The 23,964-nt window shown below is 31.2% G+C and overlaps 1 protein-coding gene across 4 annotated transcripts in view; it reads left to right on the top strand.

Moving 5' to 3' along the window:
- The window catches only part of LOC127707482 (tyrosine-protein phosphatase non-receptor type 13-like), a 99,482-nt gene that overhangs the window by 49,819 nt on the left and 25,699 nt on the right, over positions 1 to 23,964 (top strand). For all 4 annotated transcript variants that reach the window (XM_052212049.1, XM_052212051.1, XM_052212050.1 and 1 more), the window contains 18 exons: positions 4,889 to 5,018; positions 8,818 to 8,929; positions 9,746 to 9,820; positions 10,452 to 10,620; positions 12,011 to 12,161; positions 12,792 to 13,083; positions 13,321 to 13,371; positions 13,688 to 13,908; positions 14,395 to 14,480; positions 16,843 to 16,913; positions 17,484 to 17,542; positions 18,653 to 18,798; positions 19,294 to 19,350; positions 20,145 to 20,813; positions 21,317 to 21,428; positions 22,784 to 22,859; positions 23,091 to 23,184; positions 23,603 to 23,938. In XM_052212049.1, coding sequence (XP_052068009.1) covers positions 4,889 to 5,018; positions 8,818 to 8,929; positions 9,746 to 9,820; positions 10,452 to 10,620; positions 12,011 to 12,161; positions 12,792 to 13,083; positions 13,321 to 13,371; positions 13,688 to 13,908; positions 14,395 to 14,480; positions 16,843 to 16,913; positions 17,484 to 17,542; positions 18,653 to 18,798; positions 19,294 to 19,350; positions 20,145 to 20,813; positions 21,317 to 21,428; positions 22,784 to 22,859; positions 23,091 to 23,184; positions 23,603 to 23,938 — 2,907 coding nt within the window. The remainder of the gene's footprint in view (positions 1 to 4,888; positions 5,019 to 8,817; positions 8,930 to 9,745; positions 9,821 to 10,451; positions 10,621 to 12,010; positions 12,162 to 12,791; positions 13,084 to 13,320; positions 13,372 to 13,687; positions 13,909 to 14,394; positions 14,481 to 16,842; positions 16,914 to 17,483; positions 17,543 to 18,652; positions 18,799 to 19,293; positions 19,351 to 20,144; positions 20,814 to 21,316; positions 21,429 to 22,783; positions 22,860 to 23,090; positions 23,185 to 23,602; positions 23,939 to 23,964) is intronic.

Here is a 23,964-nt window from a genome sequence, read left to right as displayed (position 1 = left end):
TGTGTAAATTATTATATAATAAGTATTGTGCAATAGCAAGAAATTTTCAATTGCACAGTATTGCACAATAGCAAGAAATCTTCAATTGCACAGTATTGCGCAATAGCAAGAAATATCCAATAGCACAATATTGCGCAATAGCAAGAAATTGTCAATTGTACAGTATTGCGCAATAGCAAGAAATATTTAATTGCACAGTATTGTGCAAAAGAAGATACTTCGTATAAATTGCTTATTTCTTGACCAATTTCAATGGGGAGTTATTCTTGAATTCTTGGGGTTCTTTAATATGCTGAATCTAACCGTGTATTTAGTTTTTGGATTTTGGGCCCCGTTTTTAAATTGGTCCACATTGAGGTCCAAAGGGTCCAAAATTAAACTTTGTTTGATTTCATCAAAAATTGAATTATTTGGGTTCTTTGATATGCCGAATCTAACCGTGTATTTAGATTCTTAATTTTTGGTTCCATTTTCAAATTGGTCTACATTAAGGTCCAAAGGGTCCAAAATAAAACTTAGTTTGATTTTAACAAAAATTGAATTCTTAGGGTTCTTTGATATGCTGAATCTAAACATGTATTTAGATTTTTGATTATGGGCCCGGTTTTCAAGTTGGTCCAAATCGGGGTCCAAAATTAAACTTTGTTTGATTTCAACAAAAATTGAATATATGGGGTTCTTTGATATGCTGAATCTAACCATGTATTTAGATATTGGATATTAGACCATAATAGGTGAATGTCCAATTTAAAATTTTTAAGTTCTTAGACCACATTCATTCTGTGTCAAAAACCTATGCTGTGTCAAATATTTAATCACAATCCAAATGCAAAGCTGTATCAAGCTTGAATGTTGTGTCCATACTTGCCCCAACTGTTCAGGGTTCGACCTCTGTGGTCGTATCAAGCTGCGCCCTGTGGAGCATTTTATTGACGTATGTCCTGGATCTCATTTCATTTAAATTAAAAATTTAAAGATGAGATGTGATGGTAAAATTTCATTCTATCACCTAGGGAATACAAATGTATATGAAAGGACACCTACCTATAAGTTTAATTTCACCCATTGAAAAATTTAATTAATAAAATATTAAAACAAATGCAATTTTGATGTTGTTTCTCTTGTTGCTGGAATCATTTTCCATACTGTGACCCTTACATTGTTTAATTTCATATTGATTATGAAATATTCAACTATTTTAATTATCTTGGTTCTCCAACCTTGTATTGATTATTCTATCTGAAACTGTTAAATATATTCAAATCTATCACTTTTTTGTTTGCTTTTTAATGGAATTGAAGGAAAATATTGATTGAACATCATTTTAACAATCTCCTTCTAATCTAAGTAATTCTAAAAAGTATTATTATTCTATTCTTTTATTTACGGTGATAACAGAAGGTGGCTTAGTCTAATGGTATTTCATTTTTTTAAGCAACAAGGAGAGGTATGAATTATTAAATTCAATAGTTGCCCTGATTACAGTTTTCTTTTGATCTTTGTTCTGGAGCAATATGGAAAGTCTTTACATAAACTATTTGATATGAATTTGAATATTTAAACTTATCTGGTCTAAGGGAGATAAATCTGTGTGAACAAATTGTATGCTATGCAGAAATTGGCAGTGTTTTGATGGGTAGTCAACTTATTAATTCTTTTGTCTTCAGTTTTCCTTAATCAGCAAACAGATTGAAATGAAACTGATAAGTCTTAAACCTCATAATAAAATAGTTTTGGTATTAGATTTAAATAAGAGAATGGAGACTGCCGTTTCCTCATATTTCTAAATCTAGTATTTATTACAAAATTAATAGATGTTATACCATTTTGGTACAATGTTATCAAAATTTATAAATAAAAGACATTTTGAAAGATGTATGTTGGCCTCCAGATGTCTTTCTATCTAATTTTTTAGTATTTTAAGTTGGCTGACTTATTGACATGTGCCCTACATTCTTTAATTTTGCCCTCAGCAAAAAATTCAGGTGAGCATTTAGTTGATATTTTGTCTGTACTTCAGAAACAAGTGAATTTGACTTGAATACCCTTTGGAGTAGGTGATTACAACTTATAACATTACCTTGTAGTTTGAAACATTGCTTTCAACGACAAAATGTAGGTTAAGTTGTATTTTACTGTTGCAGCAGTTAATATAAGTTTGGGCCTGTGAACTACCTAAAAATAATAAAAACTAGTTTCTGAATGGTAAATTAGGTTGGTTTGGATTAGACTATTACCATCTACCATGCAATGGATGTCTAGTTCAATCTTCACTTTTGCCAGAAATATGGTTCTAGAGTTATGCCTCTAAATTTTCTTTAATCAGTAAATATATTTCCAGATTGTAACTAAACTTTGGAAGAGAACTTTAAAACTTACAACATTATTTTATAGTCCTGTTTGTCAACATTGTAGATTTATGTCCGTTTAATTATCTCCAAATGATTAACAGATAATAATTGAGATCACTCAAGTATAGGAATTTCTACTTTCAATGAAATGGTGGTCAACTTGTATTTGCGATGGTTATGCAATTACCAATCCAGAGTTATGCCCATTAATTTTTCTTTAAAATCGTGAAATTAGGTTTCTGAGTGATGAAATTAGTTTGATATAAGTTAGGAGTTTAATTCATTGTAATGCTTCAGTCTGCCATGAGATACAGTTCAAACTAGCACATTTAAGTGAAGCAAAGTTTTCAGATCACAACTTAAGCTTGTTCTAGAAGCTAAGTTCAGTTCACTACTAACAACCTGCTCAGGCATGTTACATTGCAAAAAGCTAGTGTTATCATTGTTCCATTGTGTTCCTTCTTAAATTATTTGTCTACATCTTCAATGGTGAAAGCAGGTCTAGTAACGGCTCTGTCTGTCATTCCGTTCCTCCAAAAGACCTAAGGTAGAAAACTTTCGCCAAAGTTTTCATGGCTTCTTTTTAAGGGAATGGTTGTATATTTGGTCTGCAGCTGCAAAATGTTGAGTTGTATTGTGTAAGCAATTTTTTCATCAGCCCTGTGTTGCCCTTCCTTTTTGCCTATATTTTGAAATTTTACAAAACTCATTGTACAAAGAAAACTTTTAATGGCTTCTATGGAAGGAACAGATTTTAAATTTGGTCTGCAGCTTGATAAGTAACTATTATCAGGTTGTCTGAATATTAATATTGTAAAACATCAGCTTCGATCCACAATATGAAGTTTTTTTGTAGAGTGAGTGCAGTGAAGGAGTTCAAAAAGGCTTTATATTGTGTCAGTCAGCTTATATTTTGAAATATCAATATGCAGACAACCTGATAATTGATTTATTGGATTGTATTTGTGTATTTGCCAGCAAACCGGAAGATGACGTGATAAGTTCAGGTCAAACTTATCAATGTAGGTTCGTTTATTATGAGGTCAATGATATGTCCATGTCAAAGTTATTAAGGCCGGGTCATCACATTTGACGTCACAAAGCCGTGATATGCTATTTTATGAAGAGTTGAGCAGAGTGATACAGACAATGGGAACACCAATAATGTTGAGTTGTAGTTACTGTGCAGCCAATTCCTGTTTGTCAATACTAGTAGTTTGAAGTTTTCTTGACTTTAATGATTTTAAGAAATGATCCATTATGCTTCAGTATACATGTTACCTCAATCAATTACATGCAGCAATGTAGTTGAAGACATAATATTGGTCTTTTTTTGTACTACAATTCAGGCTTGAACAATTTTTACTTTTCTGTATGTGCGCTACTGCAAATTTAGAAGTCTTTGCATGCCTTTATAATTGCAATTATTGAATAATAGACACAAATGCCAGATACCGTTAAATTATTGGGATATTAAGAAATGCTGCATGAAATAATGCTTTCAAAATTTAAAATGTGAGTTTTTTGTAAAAATTTTCAGGTTTCTTTTTTCACAATAATAAAACATGGCACATTTACAGTATTCAAGGGATCATCCGCTGGATGTGTCATCTGTTTACTCTTTTTCTTTTGGTCAAAATGGTCACACATAAGAATCAATCCCGAATAAAAATGTTAAATTGCACTTTTATTTGATTTAGATGGGAAAATGATTCTCTGGAAAGGAAATTCCATGCCATTTAATATCCTAATAGTCAGACTTTGGTTTTTAAAGAATTATGATATACTTATAAATATTAATGTAAGCTAAAATAACCTGGCGAATGAAGTACATGTATTATATATTTGTTATATTGTTTCCTGATACTTACGATTGTCATAAAAGAACGCATTACTATGAAATCATACAATAAAACCTAGTGAACGATGTTTGCAGGTTAATTTTCACATGCATAATACATCAGTTTGTCAGAAAAGATGCTGATAAAATTATAATAAAATAGTGCTTTGATTTTTTATCATATATCGATCATCTCTATTATTTACACCTACACAGATCTAGTGGGATAAAGATTTTATAATAGAATTGAATTCTTTTTGAATTCTTTTTATTAAATTTGTAAGTGGCCATTGTTTTACATTCCAAAGAAATAAAAGAATAAAAAGGATTACCTGAATTGAACCATGTTCTTTGCAATTTGCTGTGTCAAAATCTTACGAAAATAAATGAAAACAATGCTGCAAAAGTTTTATTTTTTTAAGTAGGCTATATAACACAAGATGTTTAGTGTTGATGGTAAAGTGAATTACTTCTTGTAACATCATCAGATAATAGGTCCCCACTCATAAGCTTCTTTTTCAAATGTAATTATATATATATATAAGCTGTTATCTGACAAGTGTTGTACAAAATTTGTTATGTGTTTACAGCAAAAATGTTATCAGCTTCAAATATCACCAGAAGTTTACATTAAAGTCAGAAAAAATTATGAAACTTTAAAAAGTTATTTTATTAACTGTCATTTTCTTTGTAATAGGTGCTTATTCACCGGCTATTCACATGCAGTATGGTTCAGAAATTGCATTACGTATGGGGCGGGCAGAATCAGACAGAGAAAGTATTATCAGTAGCGAAGTTTCTGCATTTAACGACCAGAATGCTATGAGGTAAGATAATCATAATTATACACTGTCCATGACTCCATACATGGCAATAGGTTTGGAAAAGACTAAGTAATGACATGTGAAGGAGTTCAGGTTTATGACTCCTTCTGTAAGCCTGTGTATTAAGAAATTTTCAAAGTGCTATAATATCAAAACAGCAAAAATACAGAAAAATTCGTAAGGGTTCCGCGGAACCCAGTGTCTCGCCTACTTTTGCTGTTAATCGCAGGCTCAACAAAAATGAGGAAAAAACTTAATAAAAATATTCCTCTCTATACTATCTTTTGATTGCAAGTAGCTTCTGTCCAAGTTTGGTAAAAATCCAGGATAGTTTATGAATCAAATAAAAGTTTTAAAAACTTAAACTGCAGACTGTATGTAATGTTAACTGGAAGAAAAACAAAGTCCATTTATAAGTAAAAAACGGAAAAAATGGAACAAAATTTTAACAAATTTTCCTTCTACATACTAGCTTTTAATCATAAACAAGCTTCTGTCCAAGTTTGGTACAAATCCAGGATAGTTTAAGAAAGTTGTTAAAATTTAAAAAACACTTTAACCACAGAGTGAATGTAATGTAAACTGGCAGAAAAACTAAGTCCATTTATAAGTTAAATACGGATAAACTGGATTTTTTTTACAAATTTTACTTCTGGATACTATCTTATGATCATAAACAAGCTTCTGTCCAAGTTTGGTACAAATCCAGGATAGTTTAAGAAAGTTGTTAAAATTTTAAAAACTTTAACCACAGAGTGAATGTAATGTTAACTGGCAGACAAACTAAGTCCATTTATAAGTAAAATACGGAAAAAATGGAATTTTTTTTTTTTAAATTTACTTCTGGATACTATCTTATGATCATAAACAAGCTTCTTTCCAAGTTTGGTAGAAATCCAGGATAGTTTAAGAAAGTTATTAAAATTTCAAAAACTTTAACCACAGAGTGAATGTAATGTTTCCTGGCAGAAAAACTAAGTCCATTTATAAGTAAAATACGGAAAAAATGGAATTTTTTTTTTACAAAATTTACTTCTAGATACTATCTTATGATCATGAACAAGCTTCTGTCCAAGTTTGGTAGAAATCCAGGATAGTTTAAGAAAGTTATTAAAGTTTCAAAAACTTTAACCACAGAGTGAATATTTGTGGACGCCGCCGACGCCGACGGAATGTAGGATCGCTATGTCTCGCTTTTTCGACAAAAGTCGAAGGCTCGACAATAAAAGTGACACGCCATTATGTACATATACCAATGGGATACTCTGTTCCAAGCAATACTGTTTATTTATTCATTGCATTTAATAGAAATTGGGGATTTTGTGGCAAATAAAGCCAACATTTTTGCAAAAAATTAACAGACTTTAGTTTTTGTAATAAAATTTAAAACATTGATTACTCACTTGTTTGTCCATGATGTATTAGTGCTTATAGTATAAAAAAAGTCCTAAACAATCTTTTAAATCCAAAAAACCTTGTGCTGAGTCACTAAAGTCGAGCGCACCCTTAAGAGTGTATTTGAATAGGTCCATATTTATGCTTGTTTTAAACGATATCTTTATTTATAAACTTGTTTAAGGGAAATCATTGCTAGCACTGCATGCAATAATCCTGTATCTATTAAGCACCAAATTGTCAAATATAGGACTACAAGGGGAAAGGCTGTGGATTTTTATGCCCCCGCTGTAGGGGAGGGCGCATTAAGTTTTACCCTTGTCTGTCCGTACGTCCCAAAACTGGTTTCGGTTCTCTTACTTCAGTTTGCCTCAACCAAATGTTATGAAACTTATACACAATGCTTATTACCACAAAATACAGATCAAATATGAATTGTGGTGGCGTCACTTTTACCGTTCTAGAGTTTATGCCCCTTTACAAATGGAAAAATTGCTGTAGTTTGTTTCCATTCTCTAACTTTAAATTGCCTCAACCAAATGTTATGAAACTTATGCACAATGCTGATTACCACAAATCATTGATCAAGTTTGAATTTTGGTGGCGTCACTTTTACTGTTCTAGAGTTATGCCCCTTTACATTTTCGTTTCTGTCCTCTAACTTAAGTTTGCCTCAACCAAATGTTATGAAACTTATACACAATGCTTATTACCACAAAACACAGATCAAGTACAAATTTGGGTAGCGTCACTTTAAATCTCTTGAGTTATGTCCCTTTATAACGTTATATGCAAGCGGGGGCATCATCTGTGTCCCATGGACACATTCCCAATTTATTTTATAAAATTTCAATATGTTTAGCATTGAAACAGCAAAAGAGTACATTTTAGGCATTGAAGTATCAGTATTTACATGTAAGTTGTATTATGCATGGACTGTATATATATGGACAATCGAGCTTCTTTGTACAAGCATTATATATAAAAGATTGTTTGCTGACACTGATTGACAGGTAAAAAGAATGTTGTCAGCAAACAGGTTACAGTAAATGATGGTTTCTAATTGTAGAGTATTAAAATTTTCACTTTATTAACTGCGGATCCTTATAATTACCATAATTGCATATCCCTACTGTCCGAGATTTTAATGCAACATGTTATAATAAAACAAAAACAAAATTTCTTCATCTTTTCAAAAAAGAATTGTATGCATATTATGTATCTGTGCATGCATCGGTCTTTTAGTTCCTCCAGTATAAGGTTGAAGTTCTGGTTTAAGGAAGTTTACTATGAAGTTGTCACATCATTTTGAAACTAAATACAAATGTTCATTATGATGTAAACTTTTCAAAATATATACCAAATTTGAGTTTTCATTCAGATTTCATGTACACTTGTTCACATGGAAATGTGATATTGTGGATGTTGGGTAGCTGCATTGTTGACATATACCTTATATATCTTTTGGTCATGAGGACATTAGTGTCCTGTCAATCAATTATTAATTAAGGTATTTGGCTTATATAAACCTCTAGTTTTTGTATTGTAAAAAAAATCAGTTCAAAAGTTTAAGCTTAAGTCAGATTTGTTGTAGATTTATCAACAATTTATTTATCAGTGATGTATAAGCATGAAAGATTTTTTCTCTAAAGATACTTAAGCCTTATTGACATCAGTTTCAATTAGAAAATATAGAAATGTTTTGAAATGAAGGTATTTGAATTGCATTATGGTAATTGAAATATTTTGCCTAAAGAAAAAATGTAAGCTTTTAATACATTGCTGATAGACTTGGAAATATCAAAGTTTGCGTATTGATGAGATATCTAATACTACTACAAGGCTACACAATGAATTGTATGAATAAAACATTTAGAATAAACTGATGACTTTATAGTCATTTTTTTTATCAATTTGGATTAGATTTGAACCTAACTTCCTGGTCAAGGCAAAAAGGTGCTGTTTACTTTTTATTCTTAGATCACTTGAAATTGGTTTAGAAAATGTATACTTTAGAGGGTTTTAAGAATATTGTCTTCTTTTTCTACAGAAGAAGTTTGTATTTTAAAACTCTTTAATTACAAAAAAAAACAGATCATTAAAAAAAATTTAGTACCTAAGCATGATATACTTTAACAAAATCAGATTTTTATGCTTTTTTTCAATGTTTGAGAAAGTAGAGTTCTTCTGTAACTTTTGCATAGAGCAGTAAAAGCTCTATTTGTGATTATATATATTTCAACTAGATTTCAAAATTCCCCAGAATTTTTCTATGAATTATCAAAACATTATTGATCTTACTGTATTGAATAGATTTTTATTTGAGCTTGAGCTACGATTCTTCCAGATTTATATGGTTTTACATGAGCATTTGAATGTATATGTATAATTTCTCTTGTAATTACAGATCCATGGAACATCATTCTCATCATGAAAAATTCCTCTTACCTCCTCCGCCTTCACGTCAACCTCCACCCAGACCACACGTGTCTAATGGAACATTGCCAAAAAGAACCAGAGTAAGTTACTCAAATATGTTTTTTTTTTATTACTGTGAATTCTCTATTGTTCTTGGGGTACTATATTTCATGGATTTTGTGGGTTAAGGTAAACCACATATATAAGTGTTACACAAAGTACTAAATTCCTTTCTATTTGTATGCAGTTTTAATCAAAACAACAGAGTCATATATACAAGGAATACTATTTTAATTTTTTCCACAATCAGCAAAAATTGGTACACACAATGTATTAAAATCCACAGTGTTGCATATTTATACTAATAAAGAATAAACCTGAATGCTTTCTGTTAAAAAAAAATCAAAACTTATATATAAGGTCTGATTATATATGCTTTTAATTTCTATTCCATCATATGGTGAATTGGTATTTTCGGGAAAATGTCAACAAAGAGCACTGTGACAAGATTATTAATACAAAAAAAAGTGATGTGGTATGATTTTCAATGAGACAACTATCCTCCAAACTGCAAGGATATGGCCAATTACAGGTCCCAATAAAGCCTTCAACAAAAAGCAATTCAATACTGTATAGTAAGCTATAAAATGCCCTGGAATAATGAAATATGTAAAATTTCAACATGTTCAAAGAGAAAACAAAAAGCCTGATTGAGTTAAAACAATAAAGTAAAACAATTATGACAGACATCAACATACGACAACCACTGGATAATGGGTTCCTGGCTTGGGACATGTAAATAATGTGGCAGAGTTTATGAGCACTAGCCCTTTCCTGGGACAGTGGTAATGAACTTTATTTGAAGAGTTTTCCCAATATATTACAAATAATATAATTATTAAACTGTATAATTTCAGGATTACTATGGACCAGAATTTGTACACAGGTCATCTAATCCAATCATCAGGATTCCTATACCATTACAGGGAGAGGTATGGTGATGACATTTTATATCTCAATGAAAATGGTTATATTTATACATTCAAACCTGAATGGGAAATAGAATTTTGCTAAAACTGATATGATTTTATATAACCAAATTGCATTTGTGCCCTTCATTATCAGACATTATGAATATGCATCTCTGAGAATAGAAAACAACTATTGGAAAATATTTTTAAGAATATGTGTCACCATTTAAGTTCTAAAAATTATTTGGAGCATAACATTTTACTTCAATTTTTGTCAAGTCATAAATATTTATCCACTCTGAAAGCACAGAAATGTCTGGATATTTTTAATTTTTCAGCATGCCTTGTTTATTGTTTTTCAGGAATCAAAATGAATATAGGTAAACAATGATGTCGATACAGTAGATCATGAATAAATCGCTATTTTGAAAGTTTGAAGATGAGTGTATCTTTTGAAAAATTTCACAAGATTTTAATCTTGATTAATAAAGTGCAATTAATTTTGGATTTAAAAAGAAAAAGTTTGGTATGATGGACATGATGACTGTGTATGAATATGTCACAAATGGACATAGTTGGTTTATACATGTACAAAAAAGGAATTTTTTAAACTGCCTATACAAACAATTTATTTTTTTTTTATTTTTTTCAGAGTTTAAAGAACCCAACTCATGTTAGACGAGTTGTGATAGTATTGTTAACAGGACAGAAATTGGAAGCAATGTGTGATCCTAGTACAACAGGTCAACAGTTGTTTGAAGCTGTAATTACTCATGCAGAACTGCCAGAATTTTTCTTCTTTGGATTATCATATATTAATGGTATGTGTTTTAACTAGGGATGTTAACTCGGTGAAGAAATACTAATTGAGTACTCGTTAGATTTACCGAGCGATACTTGAGTACTCGCTCGGAAAAAACATCTACAAAATGGAAACACAAAATGATACCTATCTTAAGTATTGTGGGTCGTTGTCTTAAGGACGTAAAACCCTCGACATTATTACCTAGGACTAGATAATAGTCTCAGGAATTTTATACCATAATTAATAGCTCATATACTACATGAACTAATTGTGTAAACTGGCAATAATCTAATCAATTAATTAATAAACAGCTATTAAAAAATGTTTACTCAAACAACAGTATTTGTGAATCGTAAAAAAACACATTTAATGACCGACAAAGGGGTGATGGTTAGAACTTACTGATGCTTTAACCATTCTCTGAGGGTCGACGCAGGGTGCAACAAATTCGTTCTTATTTAGAAATATTATTTTTTCAACTTTTTCTGGGACGAGTCGATTTCTCAACTTTGTTACGTAACTATCAGTCCTGCTGATGAAAATATTTGCTCTGACAGTACAGAGGTGTTGGAATGACTATGACACGATTAGCTAAAAGTGTAAGCCTTGGAAAGATGCTCTTATTCATAACCTACATCTGTTCGAGGGAATTTTAAATGACAATAAAACTCAAATATTCGAAGCGTATTTTAATTTTGATTAATTTTGATTAATATTTGATTTCCCGGGACTCTTAATAAAATATTTTTTTTGTTTAAGAAGGCAACACCATTCTAACAGAAACCAATTAGTTGAGTATCATTTTGGTATTCGATACTTGGTACTACCGAGCGATACTCGAGTACTCGAGTACTCGTTGACATCCCTAGTTTTAACAGTAAAATTAAGATTCTTTGAAACAATATTAAATAAGGGAATTTGCAGACACATTCTTGTAATAAGTTCTATTTATTAAATATGTGGCTTCTATGAAAAGAAAAGTGGGTGAAATGGGGCAAAATATTTTACCCTGTATCATAGGAAAAAACCTATGGAGTCTGAACATCTGACAAAAATTCCTAATAAACCTTACCTGACTACATTCTTAGTACAATTTTTTTTTTGGGAGGAAGGGGGGGGGGGGGGGTGTCATGGGTTAACTTTACAAGTAATTTTCAGTGAAGTACATGAGGTCGACACAGTTAGGAGTTTTGAGTCCATATTGTAAATTTTGAGAGAAATAAGTTTAAATTTCAACAACTGTAGACTGTATAATTGGAATGGAAAAGTTGCAATAAACTATGACTATAAAAGTTATAAAATAACAAAATGGTCGATTAAAAGACAATCAGGTTTTGAGTAGTATTGACAATATGTGTTTATGTGAACCTGATTTTTCTTGATGAAATAAATTAATTGTTATTTAGATGGAGAACATTTCTTCATTGATGGTGACACTAAGTTGCATAAAGTAGCCCCCGAAGGATGGAAGGATGGATGGAAAGGAAACATGCCACCTCTCACATTCACTGTGTACCTTAGAATGAAGTTTTATCCAGAACATTTGGGAATGTTGAGGTACTACAAGTAAAGATGACTTTCAAATTCATTTATGCTGCCGTACATTTCCTATGTTACAATGCTTATGTTATTACGTCACAGAACCAATTGTTCAATAACTTCATGTACGCTAATTGACCTCAAGTCAACTCATTCATAAAAGCAACTCAAATTTGGTATAATAATATTTAGATATCACTATTGAAATATAGTTGAAGCTTTCTTTTTTATTGTAAACTGTAACTTGCCTCTCTTTGAACTCTTAAGACATTTATAAACAACATTTAAATAAGATGTTACATTTATTTCACATTCATATATACCATATTGTAAGGACAAGGTCAATAATCATTGAAATAATGTTAAAGAAAGTTTGATAGCTATAATGAAAATAACACCTCTACATTTTCTTGACTTAAACCTAATGAAAATAGACAAATGATCACCATGGCAAGTTCTTTAGCAGTACAAGATTAAAACAGAGAAACAATACATAATCTCATACTGTTATGAGAATTGTTGATTTTGAGAAGAAGTCTTTTAATGTGAAATATAAGAGGTTAATTATTATCTCTATATATTGCATATATTGATAATGCTGAGCCTTAAAAACTGTAATTTCTTACCTTTAAACATTTTCTGCTGTAGACACAGTGTATCAAGACATCAGCTATACCTACAGTTACGGCATGATTTGTTGGAAGAACAATTACTCTGTAACGATGAGAAAACCCTGGCCCTCTCTGGGGTAGCAATACAGGCTGAGTATGGAGATTATGACCAAGAGACAATGGGCAAGAACTACTTCATACCAGAGCATTATTATAGTGGGCGTGTCATCAAACAAGTGGGCGTCGGCTACATCAGAGATAACACAGCTGATTCCCATTGTAAATATACAGGACTATCACAGACACAAGCTGAAGTGGAATTCATAAAGGTTTGTTGTTGATTTTCTTATCCATTTATACAGTTGTTTACATATATATTAACTCTTACTTAAAATAGAAAATATTATATGAATACATTGCTAGGTTTTGACTGTATAGATACTTGCTTGTGTTATAAGACCTTCAAAACTAGTTAGCACTAAAGAAAAAGTATTGCTTATCAGAAAATATTCCTTCTTCATGTTAATATACTACTATAGATCCATTATTCTCTTAACTCTTTACAGATGAGCCAACAACTACCAGAATATGGTGTCCATTTTCATAAATTGCTGAAGGTATGACCTACATATTCTATAAACAATAGTTAGATTGCTGAATGATTATATTAAGAATATAGACGCACTGAAACTTGATATATATATGTTCTGGTAAGATATTGATGTAAAGCTTTATTTTTATTGGTACATACTATATACAAAAGCCAAATGAAAGTCCATCTAGTATTAATAAAATTAGCACAAGGTTATAGATAAATTGCTGACCGGAAGATGTGGAGGAAAAGTCAATGAACACTATGTACAAATGTACATTGTATTGTAACATTCATAGAGTGAAACATATTTCTACAGATTTTACTGTAAACATTTTCAGAATAAGAATGACTCCAACAGTTTGACATGGGTCGGCATTACTGTAAAGTGTTTAGTGTTGGCAGAGAATCATGGGATACAGAGAAACATTACGCATCAGCTTGGTTGGCATACCATCATGAAAATCTCATTTAATAAACGTAGATTTAGCGTTCAGCCCAAACCTGACTTAGGACAAATCAAACCACCAAAGATCAATTACTTCACTAATAGCTTCAGAAAGTAAGTGTCAGCTACAATAGCAAGATCCAATTTATATGAGATTATTATTTAAATCTGAAATAAAATATAACAAGATTAAGTTACAGTTATTATGGGAATTTTTTTTAAAGTGCTTATTTAAATGTGATATATAATGTTTTATCCTATATAAATAGCATATGTAATTCTTTCAAAGCATGTTTTCTTGGCACACATTGGTATAAGTTTTATCATTTTACACCATGATGCCATTAAATGGATAATTGGATATCCTGATTTATCATGCCGTACAGTGCTAGTGAAATTGATGAAAGATCCCCTCCTAAGTTATTGAAAGCTATCATTTTCCATTAATCATAATATCATTGTTTAATTTAGCTATAGATACACTTAATCAGGTTAATGCCCTTATATGTGTATGTAATGAAAACATTTTAAAATATGACAGTTATACTAAAAATATACAGAAACCTTATAACTAACTTACTTGGATTAATTTTGTTACAGAGGTAGATACTTGTTACAGTTCTCAACAGCACAACATAGATTCCAGTTAAAGATGCGGGCAAGAGAAACTAACCCTGATCTGCATGGTATGACGCTAATTTTTATATATAAAAGTAGAATTCATTGTTGATATATGGAAACTGACACTTCAGTCTTATGGAGAAAATGAAAAGACAGTAAATATTATAAAATAAGAGATATAATGCATGGATATACAAGATATCAGGGCAAAGGTAGACAACTGTGTCTGCACAGATTCAAGTCGAGCTGTCATTAATGGGTGATGTAACAACTGAGCACTTTTCAGTTATTTTAGTTACCAAAACAAAAATTTAATTCAATAATATTTTTGTGAAATCTCAAATAATTGGTAATTGAAAACTGTTCACAATTTTCTCCCCACTTTTGTTTCATCTGGTTGAAAATTCCATGAACTCTAGCACTCAAAAGGCGAGCAGGTACCTTCACAATTATTGCTTCCCTGCAAACTAATTTTTTTCCTGTAGATTATTGATTTTTTATTGTTCCTTGTTTATGTGCTGAAGATAAAGATAATTGAATGTTCCCATATGATTTCTACCAATGCATCTCATTCAAGGACTTTACCTTATGTGCTGTAGATAAAGATAATTGAATGTTACCATATGATTTCTACCAATGCATCTCATTCAAGGACTTTACCTTATGTGCTGTAGATAAAGATATTTGAATGTTCCCATATGATTTCTACCAATGCATCTCATTCAAGGACTTTACCTTATGTGCTGTAGATAAAGATATTTGAATGTTCCCATATGATTTCTAGCAATGCATCTAATTCAAGGACTTTACCTTATGTGCTGTAGATAAAGATATTTGAATGTTCCCATATGATTTCTACCAATGCATCTCATTCAAGGACTTTACCTTATGTGCTGTAGATAAAGATAATTGAATGTTCCCATATGATTTCTACCAATGCATCTCATTCAAGGACTTTACCTTATGTGCTGTAGATAAAGATATTTGAATGTTCCCATATGATTTCTACCAATGCATCTCATTCAAGGACTTTACCTTATGTGCTGTAGATAAAGATAATTGAATGTTCCCATATGATTTCTACCAATGCATCTCATTCAAGGACTTTACCTTATGTGCTGTAGATAAAGATAATTGAATGTTCCCATATGATTTCTACCAATGCATCTCATTCAAGGACTTTACCTTATGTGCTGTAGATAAAGATAATTGAATGTTCCCATATGATTTCTACCAATGCATCTCATTCAAGGACTTTACCTTATGTGCTGTAGATAAAGATAATTGAATGTTCCCATATGATTTCTACCAATGCATCTCATTCAAGGACTTTACCTTATGTGCTGTAGATAAAGATATTTGAATGTTCCCATATGATTTCTACCAATGCATCTCATTCAAGGACTTTACCTTATGTGCTGTAGATAAAGATATTTGAATGTTCCCATATGATTTCTACCAATGCATCTCATTCAAGGACTTTACCTTATGTGCTGTAGATAAAGATAATTGAATGTTCCCATATGATTTCTACCAATGCATCTCATTCAAGGACTTTACCTTATGTGCTGTAGATAAAGATAATTGAATGTTCCCATATGATTTCTACCAATGCATCTCATTCAAGGACTTTACCTTATGTGCTGTAGATAAAGATAATTGAATGTTCCCATATGATTTCTACCAATGCATCTCATTCAAGGACTTTACCTTATGTGCTGTAGATAAAGATAATTGAATGTTCCCATATGATTTCTACCAATGCATCTCATTCAAGGACTTTACCTTATGTGCTGTAGATAAAGATAATTGAATGTTCCCATATGATTTCTACCAATGCATCTCATTCAAGGACTTTACCTTATGTGCTGTAGATAAAGATAATTGAATGTTCCCATATGATTTCTACCAATGCATCTCATTCAAGGACTTTACCTTATGTGCTGTAGATAAAGATATTTGAATGTTCCCATGTGATTTCTACCAATGCATCTCATTCAAGGACTTTACCTTATGTGTTGTAGATAAAGATAATTGAATGTTCCCATATGATTTCTACCAATGCATCTCATTCAAGGACTTTACCTTATGTGCTGTAGATAAAGATAATTGAATGTTCCCATATGATTTCTACCAATGCATCTCATTCAAGGACTTTACCTTATGTGCTGTAGATAAAGATATTTGAATGTTCCCATATGATTTCTACCAATGCATCTCATTCAAGGACTTTACCTTATGTGCTGTAGATAAAGATAATTGAATGTTCCCATATGATTTCTACCAATGCATCTCATTCAAGGACTTTACCTTATGTGCTGAAGATAAAGATAATTGAATGTTCCCATATGATTTCTACCAATGCATCTCATTCAAGGACTTTACCATTACACAGGAATCATGTCTATGTGTATAATTTATTTTCAGACATGTTAGATACTACAGATATGAAAAAGGACAATGATGAAGATGTTTCATTTGTACCTGAGTTCTTACAGGTAATTCAATCTCATTTGTGTCTGTCAACATTGTTATTCTAGTTATATCTAATTAGGTGTAAATGTCTATTAAGATTATAATAAAACAAACTACTACAATTTTACAGGTCAATTATCATATGATTTTGTGGTAAATCAATCGAATAGATAATCTGAAAAAATTATGGTAATTCAATTAAAATATACTGGGTTAACTTAATTATTAAATTTACCAACTGTGGTGGTGCATAAGAGGTGAGAGCCCTTACATTATCATAAATGTCAGTGGAGTTGGAACTGCTTCAGGACCTTGGAATTTGCATAAATCATTAGTTGGTTGTTTATAAAAAAAAAAAACCAATGACTGTCATCATACTGATATGTAGAAAACATTTTTTTTTTTAACCATCTTATAACAAGTAGACCATTTTCTGTCCTCCTTTCTTGGTTCCTTTTAAATGTAAATTTTGATAAAAAAAAAATAATAGTAATTATGATATTGACTTGTAAAATATTTGATGATTTAGGTGAAATTTATCTTTTATGGTCAAAGTTTAGAATCATAAAACAGTTTCGTTTTGTTGATTGTAGGAAAGTTTTACCAGTGATGATGAAACACAACACAAATCTGATCCTTTACCCTATAGATTGTAAGTATTTCAGTCTGTGATAATATCATAGTGCCATATGGTTTTGTTCTGGGTTATTTTGAATAGTTATTAGTTCAGAATAATCTTGTCAGCATGAATTTGGTTCCCTACAATTTCTTTGCAAAATGTTTTAAGTAATTTACATGTTGTTAAAGCTGTTTGAACTAAAATATATATGTTTTTGCATGTCATATCTGATCATGTTTATGTATTGTTCTCAAAAATCTATGTAGTTCTTATTTTTGTAATAAAATTTGTTCTAATACTAGTATGCATTTAAAAAAAAATTAACTTTGTAGCATGTTTTATGACTTAATCTTAAAAACTGGATGTTGAGGATTTTACTTATTAGAATTTATCAAACTTTCTTAGAATCTTCAACTTATAATGCCATTGTGCAACTCCTGTTTCATTTTTTATTTGAACTATTTTTGGGGTTTCCCTTATTAAAAAAATCCTGGACTATGCCATTGCTTTAAACTGGGGAGTTACCATATTTGTATCTGCAAGTCTTCATAAACCCTTTATTAGAATTTATTGAATCTTTCTCAGAAACTTCCCATAGAATGCCATTGGTCACTTTTTATCATGTTTTTTTGTGAAATATAGTTTTTGAGTTTTCCATAATCAAATCATAAACTATGCCATTGATTTTTGTTTGGAGCAGGGATATCATTCATAAAAATTTGCTTGCAGTACCTCTAGATGTGTTTGTTATGCTCATATGATGCTATAAGAATAATAAAAATACCTAAAATTAGATTATTATATACGATTTGAAAAATATGTGAAAGGGAAGTTTCGTTCTTGATTTATTTCTCTATGAAGAGCTTTGAAATATCTGACAGGAGTCAAAGGACACAATGTCCTGTTGAAACAATGTTATTTTTATTTAGAAAAATAGACCACAAAAATTATGAAAATATAAAAAAACTTACAAAAAGTAGAAATCAAGAAAAAGCAACTGTGGATGAAGATTTAACAGTTAATCTTTTTGTATCTCTTATATACTTACTGTGGATGAGGTCAAATTTTCTAGAATCTTGTAAACTGTTACTAAAAATAAGCATTTTGATTGCATGTGTTACTGTTCTTTGCATGTTTGATCAGGCCTCCGCCATATAAAACAGATACCAGTATAAGTATGTTGGATTTGCGACCACCCCGTCATACAGGGGAACGATTGCATGCTGCATCTATGAGTGATATACATTCAGCTTTACAAAAGGATGGAGAAATTGAGGCTTACGTAATAGGTAGGACAGGATTGTTAAGTTTATAGATTCTTCACCAATAAATTAATAATAATTTGTATGACATACATATGCTGAAATGATTACAGAAAATTCTTAAGTACAGATTAACAGTTTTAAAAGTTTCTCGTTTGTGAACAAGACAATCAGTTGAAAAAAAGATGCCATAGCAGTGCTTATTTTGTATTTCTGAAAATATTATTAAAAGCTGCAAACCTATTGCTCATTGTTGAAAACTCTGCAGCAACCTATAGTTGCTCACATATGCATCATTTTGTATCGGGCCGATAGTTGTCTTTTTGGCAATCATACCACCTCTCCTTATTTATACATGTACTAATGTTTCCATATGCATAATTGACAGAAACAATTATCTCATTTATACAGATAAATAATTGAAAAGAAAATGTTATATGGATTAAAACTATTAAGCATTATGAAAAGTATAAATTGTCATAAAACTAGAGTATAATGTAAATGTAATGTGATGTTTTTCAGAGCCGAGCAGCCAGTCCCTGGATATGGCAGCATCACCTGCTAATGAAACCATTAATTGTAAGTATCATTATCAATGATGAGTTTGTTTTAAGCAAAATTACTTACTGCTCAAGATTGACATGGATTTAATTTCATTGTTTAAAATATTTTGGTTACTCAAATTAATGTTAGATAGTAAAAATTGGTATAGACTTTAAGTACACAGAAAAATAATAAGTTAAAGTGTCTTTATCTCACTCAAAAAACATGATTACTGTTGCATGTTCAGTTTTTAAAATGTTGAGTAGAGCTTATTTTGTGTCTGTTTTTGTTACAAGGCGACTAAAAAAAAGCTTATTGTTTTTTCTTCATCGGACTATTTAGATATTTGATGATTTTGATGTTACTGAACACATATAAATATAAATTTATGTACAGATATCTTGAAGATTGCTTTGAAAATGCACAATACTGCTTATAGCTGACTATGCGGTATGGGCTTTGCTCATTGTTGAAGGCTGTACAGTACCTATAGTTGTTAATTTCTGTGTCATTTGGTCTCTTGTGGAGAGTTGTCTCATTATTATTTCTTCTTATTTTTATATTAGCTTAATTTTTCAGTCAAAGCCTTGTCCATAATCGGCCTATGAATGAGTTTTTATTCATTAAAGAACTAGAAATGAGTGTATGATGGAATTGTAAAAGGGGTCGCAATTGATTATTTTAAATCAAGAAAATAATATAAATACTAAATAAAAACTGCATCAAAGAGCTGACAACTTAGTTCTCCAGACATTATATAAATATTTTTAGAAATACAAAAGGAACTGCTGATGTTTTATGTTTAATCTATTTATTTATTTTCTTTTTAGCAACACTACAGCACAGATTTGACAATGAGCTTCTTTCTCCAGAAAAACATAATAGCGGCAGAATATTTGAAGTTGTTCTGGAAAAAGAACCTCAGTTTGGGATTGGCATCACCATAGTAGGCGGTGAAAACCCCAACAAAATAGACCTGGGAATTTTTGTGAAGACAGTCACACCTGGCGGACCAGCTGACAAAGATGGGCGAATTTGTCCAGGGGACCGCTTGCTTGCTATCAACGACCAAACTATTGAAGAAATGCAACAAGCAGTTCAGCTGATCCGTGAGGCTAAAAACTTTGTGAAATTATGCGTATGTCAGATAAAAGCTCCCAGGTCTGTACGCAGGAAAATATGTGATGATGTCATCTCGACCAAGTTAAAACAGTCTATGGCTGATCCATCAGACATTCTCATTTATCATGAAAATATAAACCCATTGCATGACGATTCCGATGAAAGCTTTGATGATGATGATGTATATAATTTACCTCATACTAATGTATATACCGATGTACAGACCGATGTACAGACAGATATACATACTGATGTACATACTGATGTACATACTGATGTACATACTGCTGATGTATCTACTATGTCACAGATAGAATCTATAAAAAGTGAAATTGTGGAAACAGAAAGCCCACAACAGTATGCCCCATGTAATACTGGTAAGTACTGACCGAGCTGAGAACAAAAATTAGATTGAGGGGTTACTGTGGATTCATTTATTTTAATGGATACCATTTTTTGTGGATTGAGGAAACTGACATTTTTCATGGTTATTTAATTTCATGGTTTTGCTAAAATCTACCTACATTTATATGGAAAATTTGTATTTCGTTGAACATTTAAATTTTTGGTTCCCCTGTTCTCACCAATGTATCCACAGTAATTTATTCTGTAACAATTAAAAACTTTCTGTTAATGTTTTATTCTTCTTCAAGTAATATTTCTTTAACCAATCTTTGCAATATCTCATCTTATATTCCTTTCCTCTACTTTTAAATGAAGAATAGAAGATGTAAGTGAAATTTATAAAAAAAGAAAAATTTTCATTGATATATTTGAGTTAATGATTGCAATAATGGATAGCCTTTCCAATACAATTTCAACAAAAAATACACAATGTGAAATAAAAACCACATGATTTTTGTATATCTGTTTTTTGTAGTGATTGAATCTGATACAGATTCAGACTTTGACCAAGCTATAGAATGTGTACAGGAAGAAAAGCCATTAAAAGAAGTCCCACAAAAGAAAGTTGTTGCTGAACCAGTACTCAAGTAAGGATTAAGATAGTTGTGTTACCGGAGAGCATGATTTATATTACAAAATCACTTCATCTACTCTGGGACTCAACCCTTGGACCTCCGTGTTGCAAGGCAGCGCTTTAACCAACTGAGCTAAAGAAGTACATAATCAGCTCAACCTCTTACGGCTGGCTAAGTATCTGCTACATGTACTAAGGGAAGCAATCTAGTCACAGTTATATTCTCCCATTACATCATTGGAAGTCTGTCTGTTGTCATTTCCAATTGGTTTATGAAGTTATATATTGACAATGATATAGAGAGAGTTTGCAGTTAAAAAGTTGTTGCTATGTTACTTGAAAGTGAAAAAGAAAATTATTTATAAGAAGAAATGAAATTTTATTGATTGAATAATGGCTGTAATGAAATAATGGAGTAATTCATAATGCAGACTCAAGAGTAATTTGTGTTCAATGTTTAATAATCGGATGATTGAAATTCAGAAGCACATAATGTGATAGTACTTTTATCTGTGGGTATCAATTTTCGTGGTTTGAGCAAAATTTACATGTTCATGGGTTATTAAATTTGTGGATTTTAGTTTCTTGCTTACAAATTGTCTCAATTGAAGGAAATTGCAAAGTAAACATTTAATTGTTGCACACGTCACACTGTTATCAGAAGTGATGACACTAGTTAACCCGAGATTGAATGATCAACAGATTAACGATCATCAATGGGGTTAATTGGGCCTTAAAAATGCCACAAATGTACTTTGAATTGTAGAATTAATTCTAATGAAATGAAAAAGCAAGCCAAAGATAAGGATCATGAGGAGATGACATGAACACTTCATCATTGCATATCATTTTCAGAAGTCTGACTTTCATCGATCCAAGCTAGTTTTTCATAAGAATTTTAGTTTACTTTTTTTATTAAGATTAAATGATTAAAATCCTATCTGAAGTTGTTTATATAGTTCATAGTGCGTTTACTGATATTCGATGTATTCTCTAGATTATATGCCAGTTTCCATGTGTCAAACCAACATTGGGATCTTTCCATGTCTTGATTTGGACAACAGTTGTTATATTTCGTTGGACACTTAAATTCGTGAATAAAGCCATCCACGAAAACCACAAAAATTGGTACCCCATGAATAAAAGTACTTTCACAGTAATTGTTCCTTCTATTCAGTTCTCAAGTTTGGTAATCCACGTTTCCGTTTTGTTACATATTTTTAAATTATGAACTTTTATTTGTTAAAATTATCTATTGGATTGGCATTTAAGTTTGTAACAATGAAATCATAAAGTTTCACAAATATAGAAAATGACTTTTGTTAAGACTCCTGTATTCTATATAATAATTCTTTGCATATATTACAGAGAAAGAAAAGAGTCTATAGAAAGTTATGAAGTATATTTGACAAAAAAAGATGGCAGCTTTGGATTGAATGTCACAGTAAGTGACAACTATTTATCACATCTTAATCTCATGCTCAAATCAATTACACATTTAATTATCTAAATTTGCGTGGTGAAAAAGTGTGTGCAGATTATACATAAATACAAATTATACACAACTTTTTTGAGATAATTTGCCAAACTAGAAAAACAATTACATAAATTTCAAGTGACAGTGACTGATTTAAAATTTATACTTTAGTAAAATTTTCCATATTTTGTAATACAGGGTGGAATAAATACTACAGTTAGACATGGTGGAATTTATGTGAAGTCATTTATACCTGATGGTGCTGCTGAAACTGATGGTACCATACACAAAGGTTAGTTCTGTAATGAGGTTCACTCTTATGTCAGCTTTGTGAACTGTAATTTGACAAAGTTTATTGAATTTAAAGAGGAATATGAAATGACTTATGAATATGACAGTTTGGTGAAATATTGGGAGATTACCAAATGCATCGAATATCTCTTCAACTAGATGATATTTTGTAAATGATAATTGTAAATACTGTGGATTCATTATTATTCGTTGGATACCAATTTTCGTGGATTTCGTGGTTACCAGTTAACCACGAAATTAAATGTTCAACGAATAACAAAATGTCTATAGGCTTGTTAGCAGACTTCGGTAAAACCACGAAATTAAATTTCCACAAACATGTAAGTTTTCCTTAATCCACGAAAATTGCTACCCACGAAAATAAATGAATCCACAGTAAAACGATTCCTTTTACCTAGGTGATAGAATACTAGAAATTAATGGTAAAAGTCTGGTTGGTGTGACCCACAAACAAGCTGTTGAGATTATCAGGGATGCTACTGAGAGCTGCTTGTTAGTGATGGAGAGAGGACATTCTCTATCATCAAGAAGTTCTGTGAAGTCATCTAGATCTTCTGCAGGGTCTACTGGCCAGCCTGGTACTAAGGATATGACTGACGTGAACGTATCACCTCCAGTAGCTGATCAGATGTTGACAACAAACTCTAATACTGACAGTATGGATGGCAGTGGTACAGGGAGTAATGCATCGGAAACTGATTCTAAAAGCAAAGCATATCCATTTGTTGATGCTGGTAAGACATGGTGGTAGATCTGCCAT

This window comes from Mytilus californianus, unplaced genomic scaffold (assembly GCF_021869535.1).
Source record: "Mytilus californianus isolate M0D057914Y unplaced genomic scaffold, xbMytCali1.0.p SCAF_7, whole genome shotgun sequence".
Classification (NCBI taxonomy): domain Eukaryota; kingdom Metazoa; phylum Mollusca; class Bivalvia; order Mytilida; family Mytilidae; genus Mytilus; species Mytilus californianus.
The sequence above is the reverse complement of the archived record's forward strand: the minus strand, read 5'-3'. Positions and strand labels throughout refer to the sequence as shown.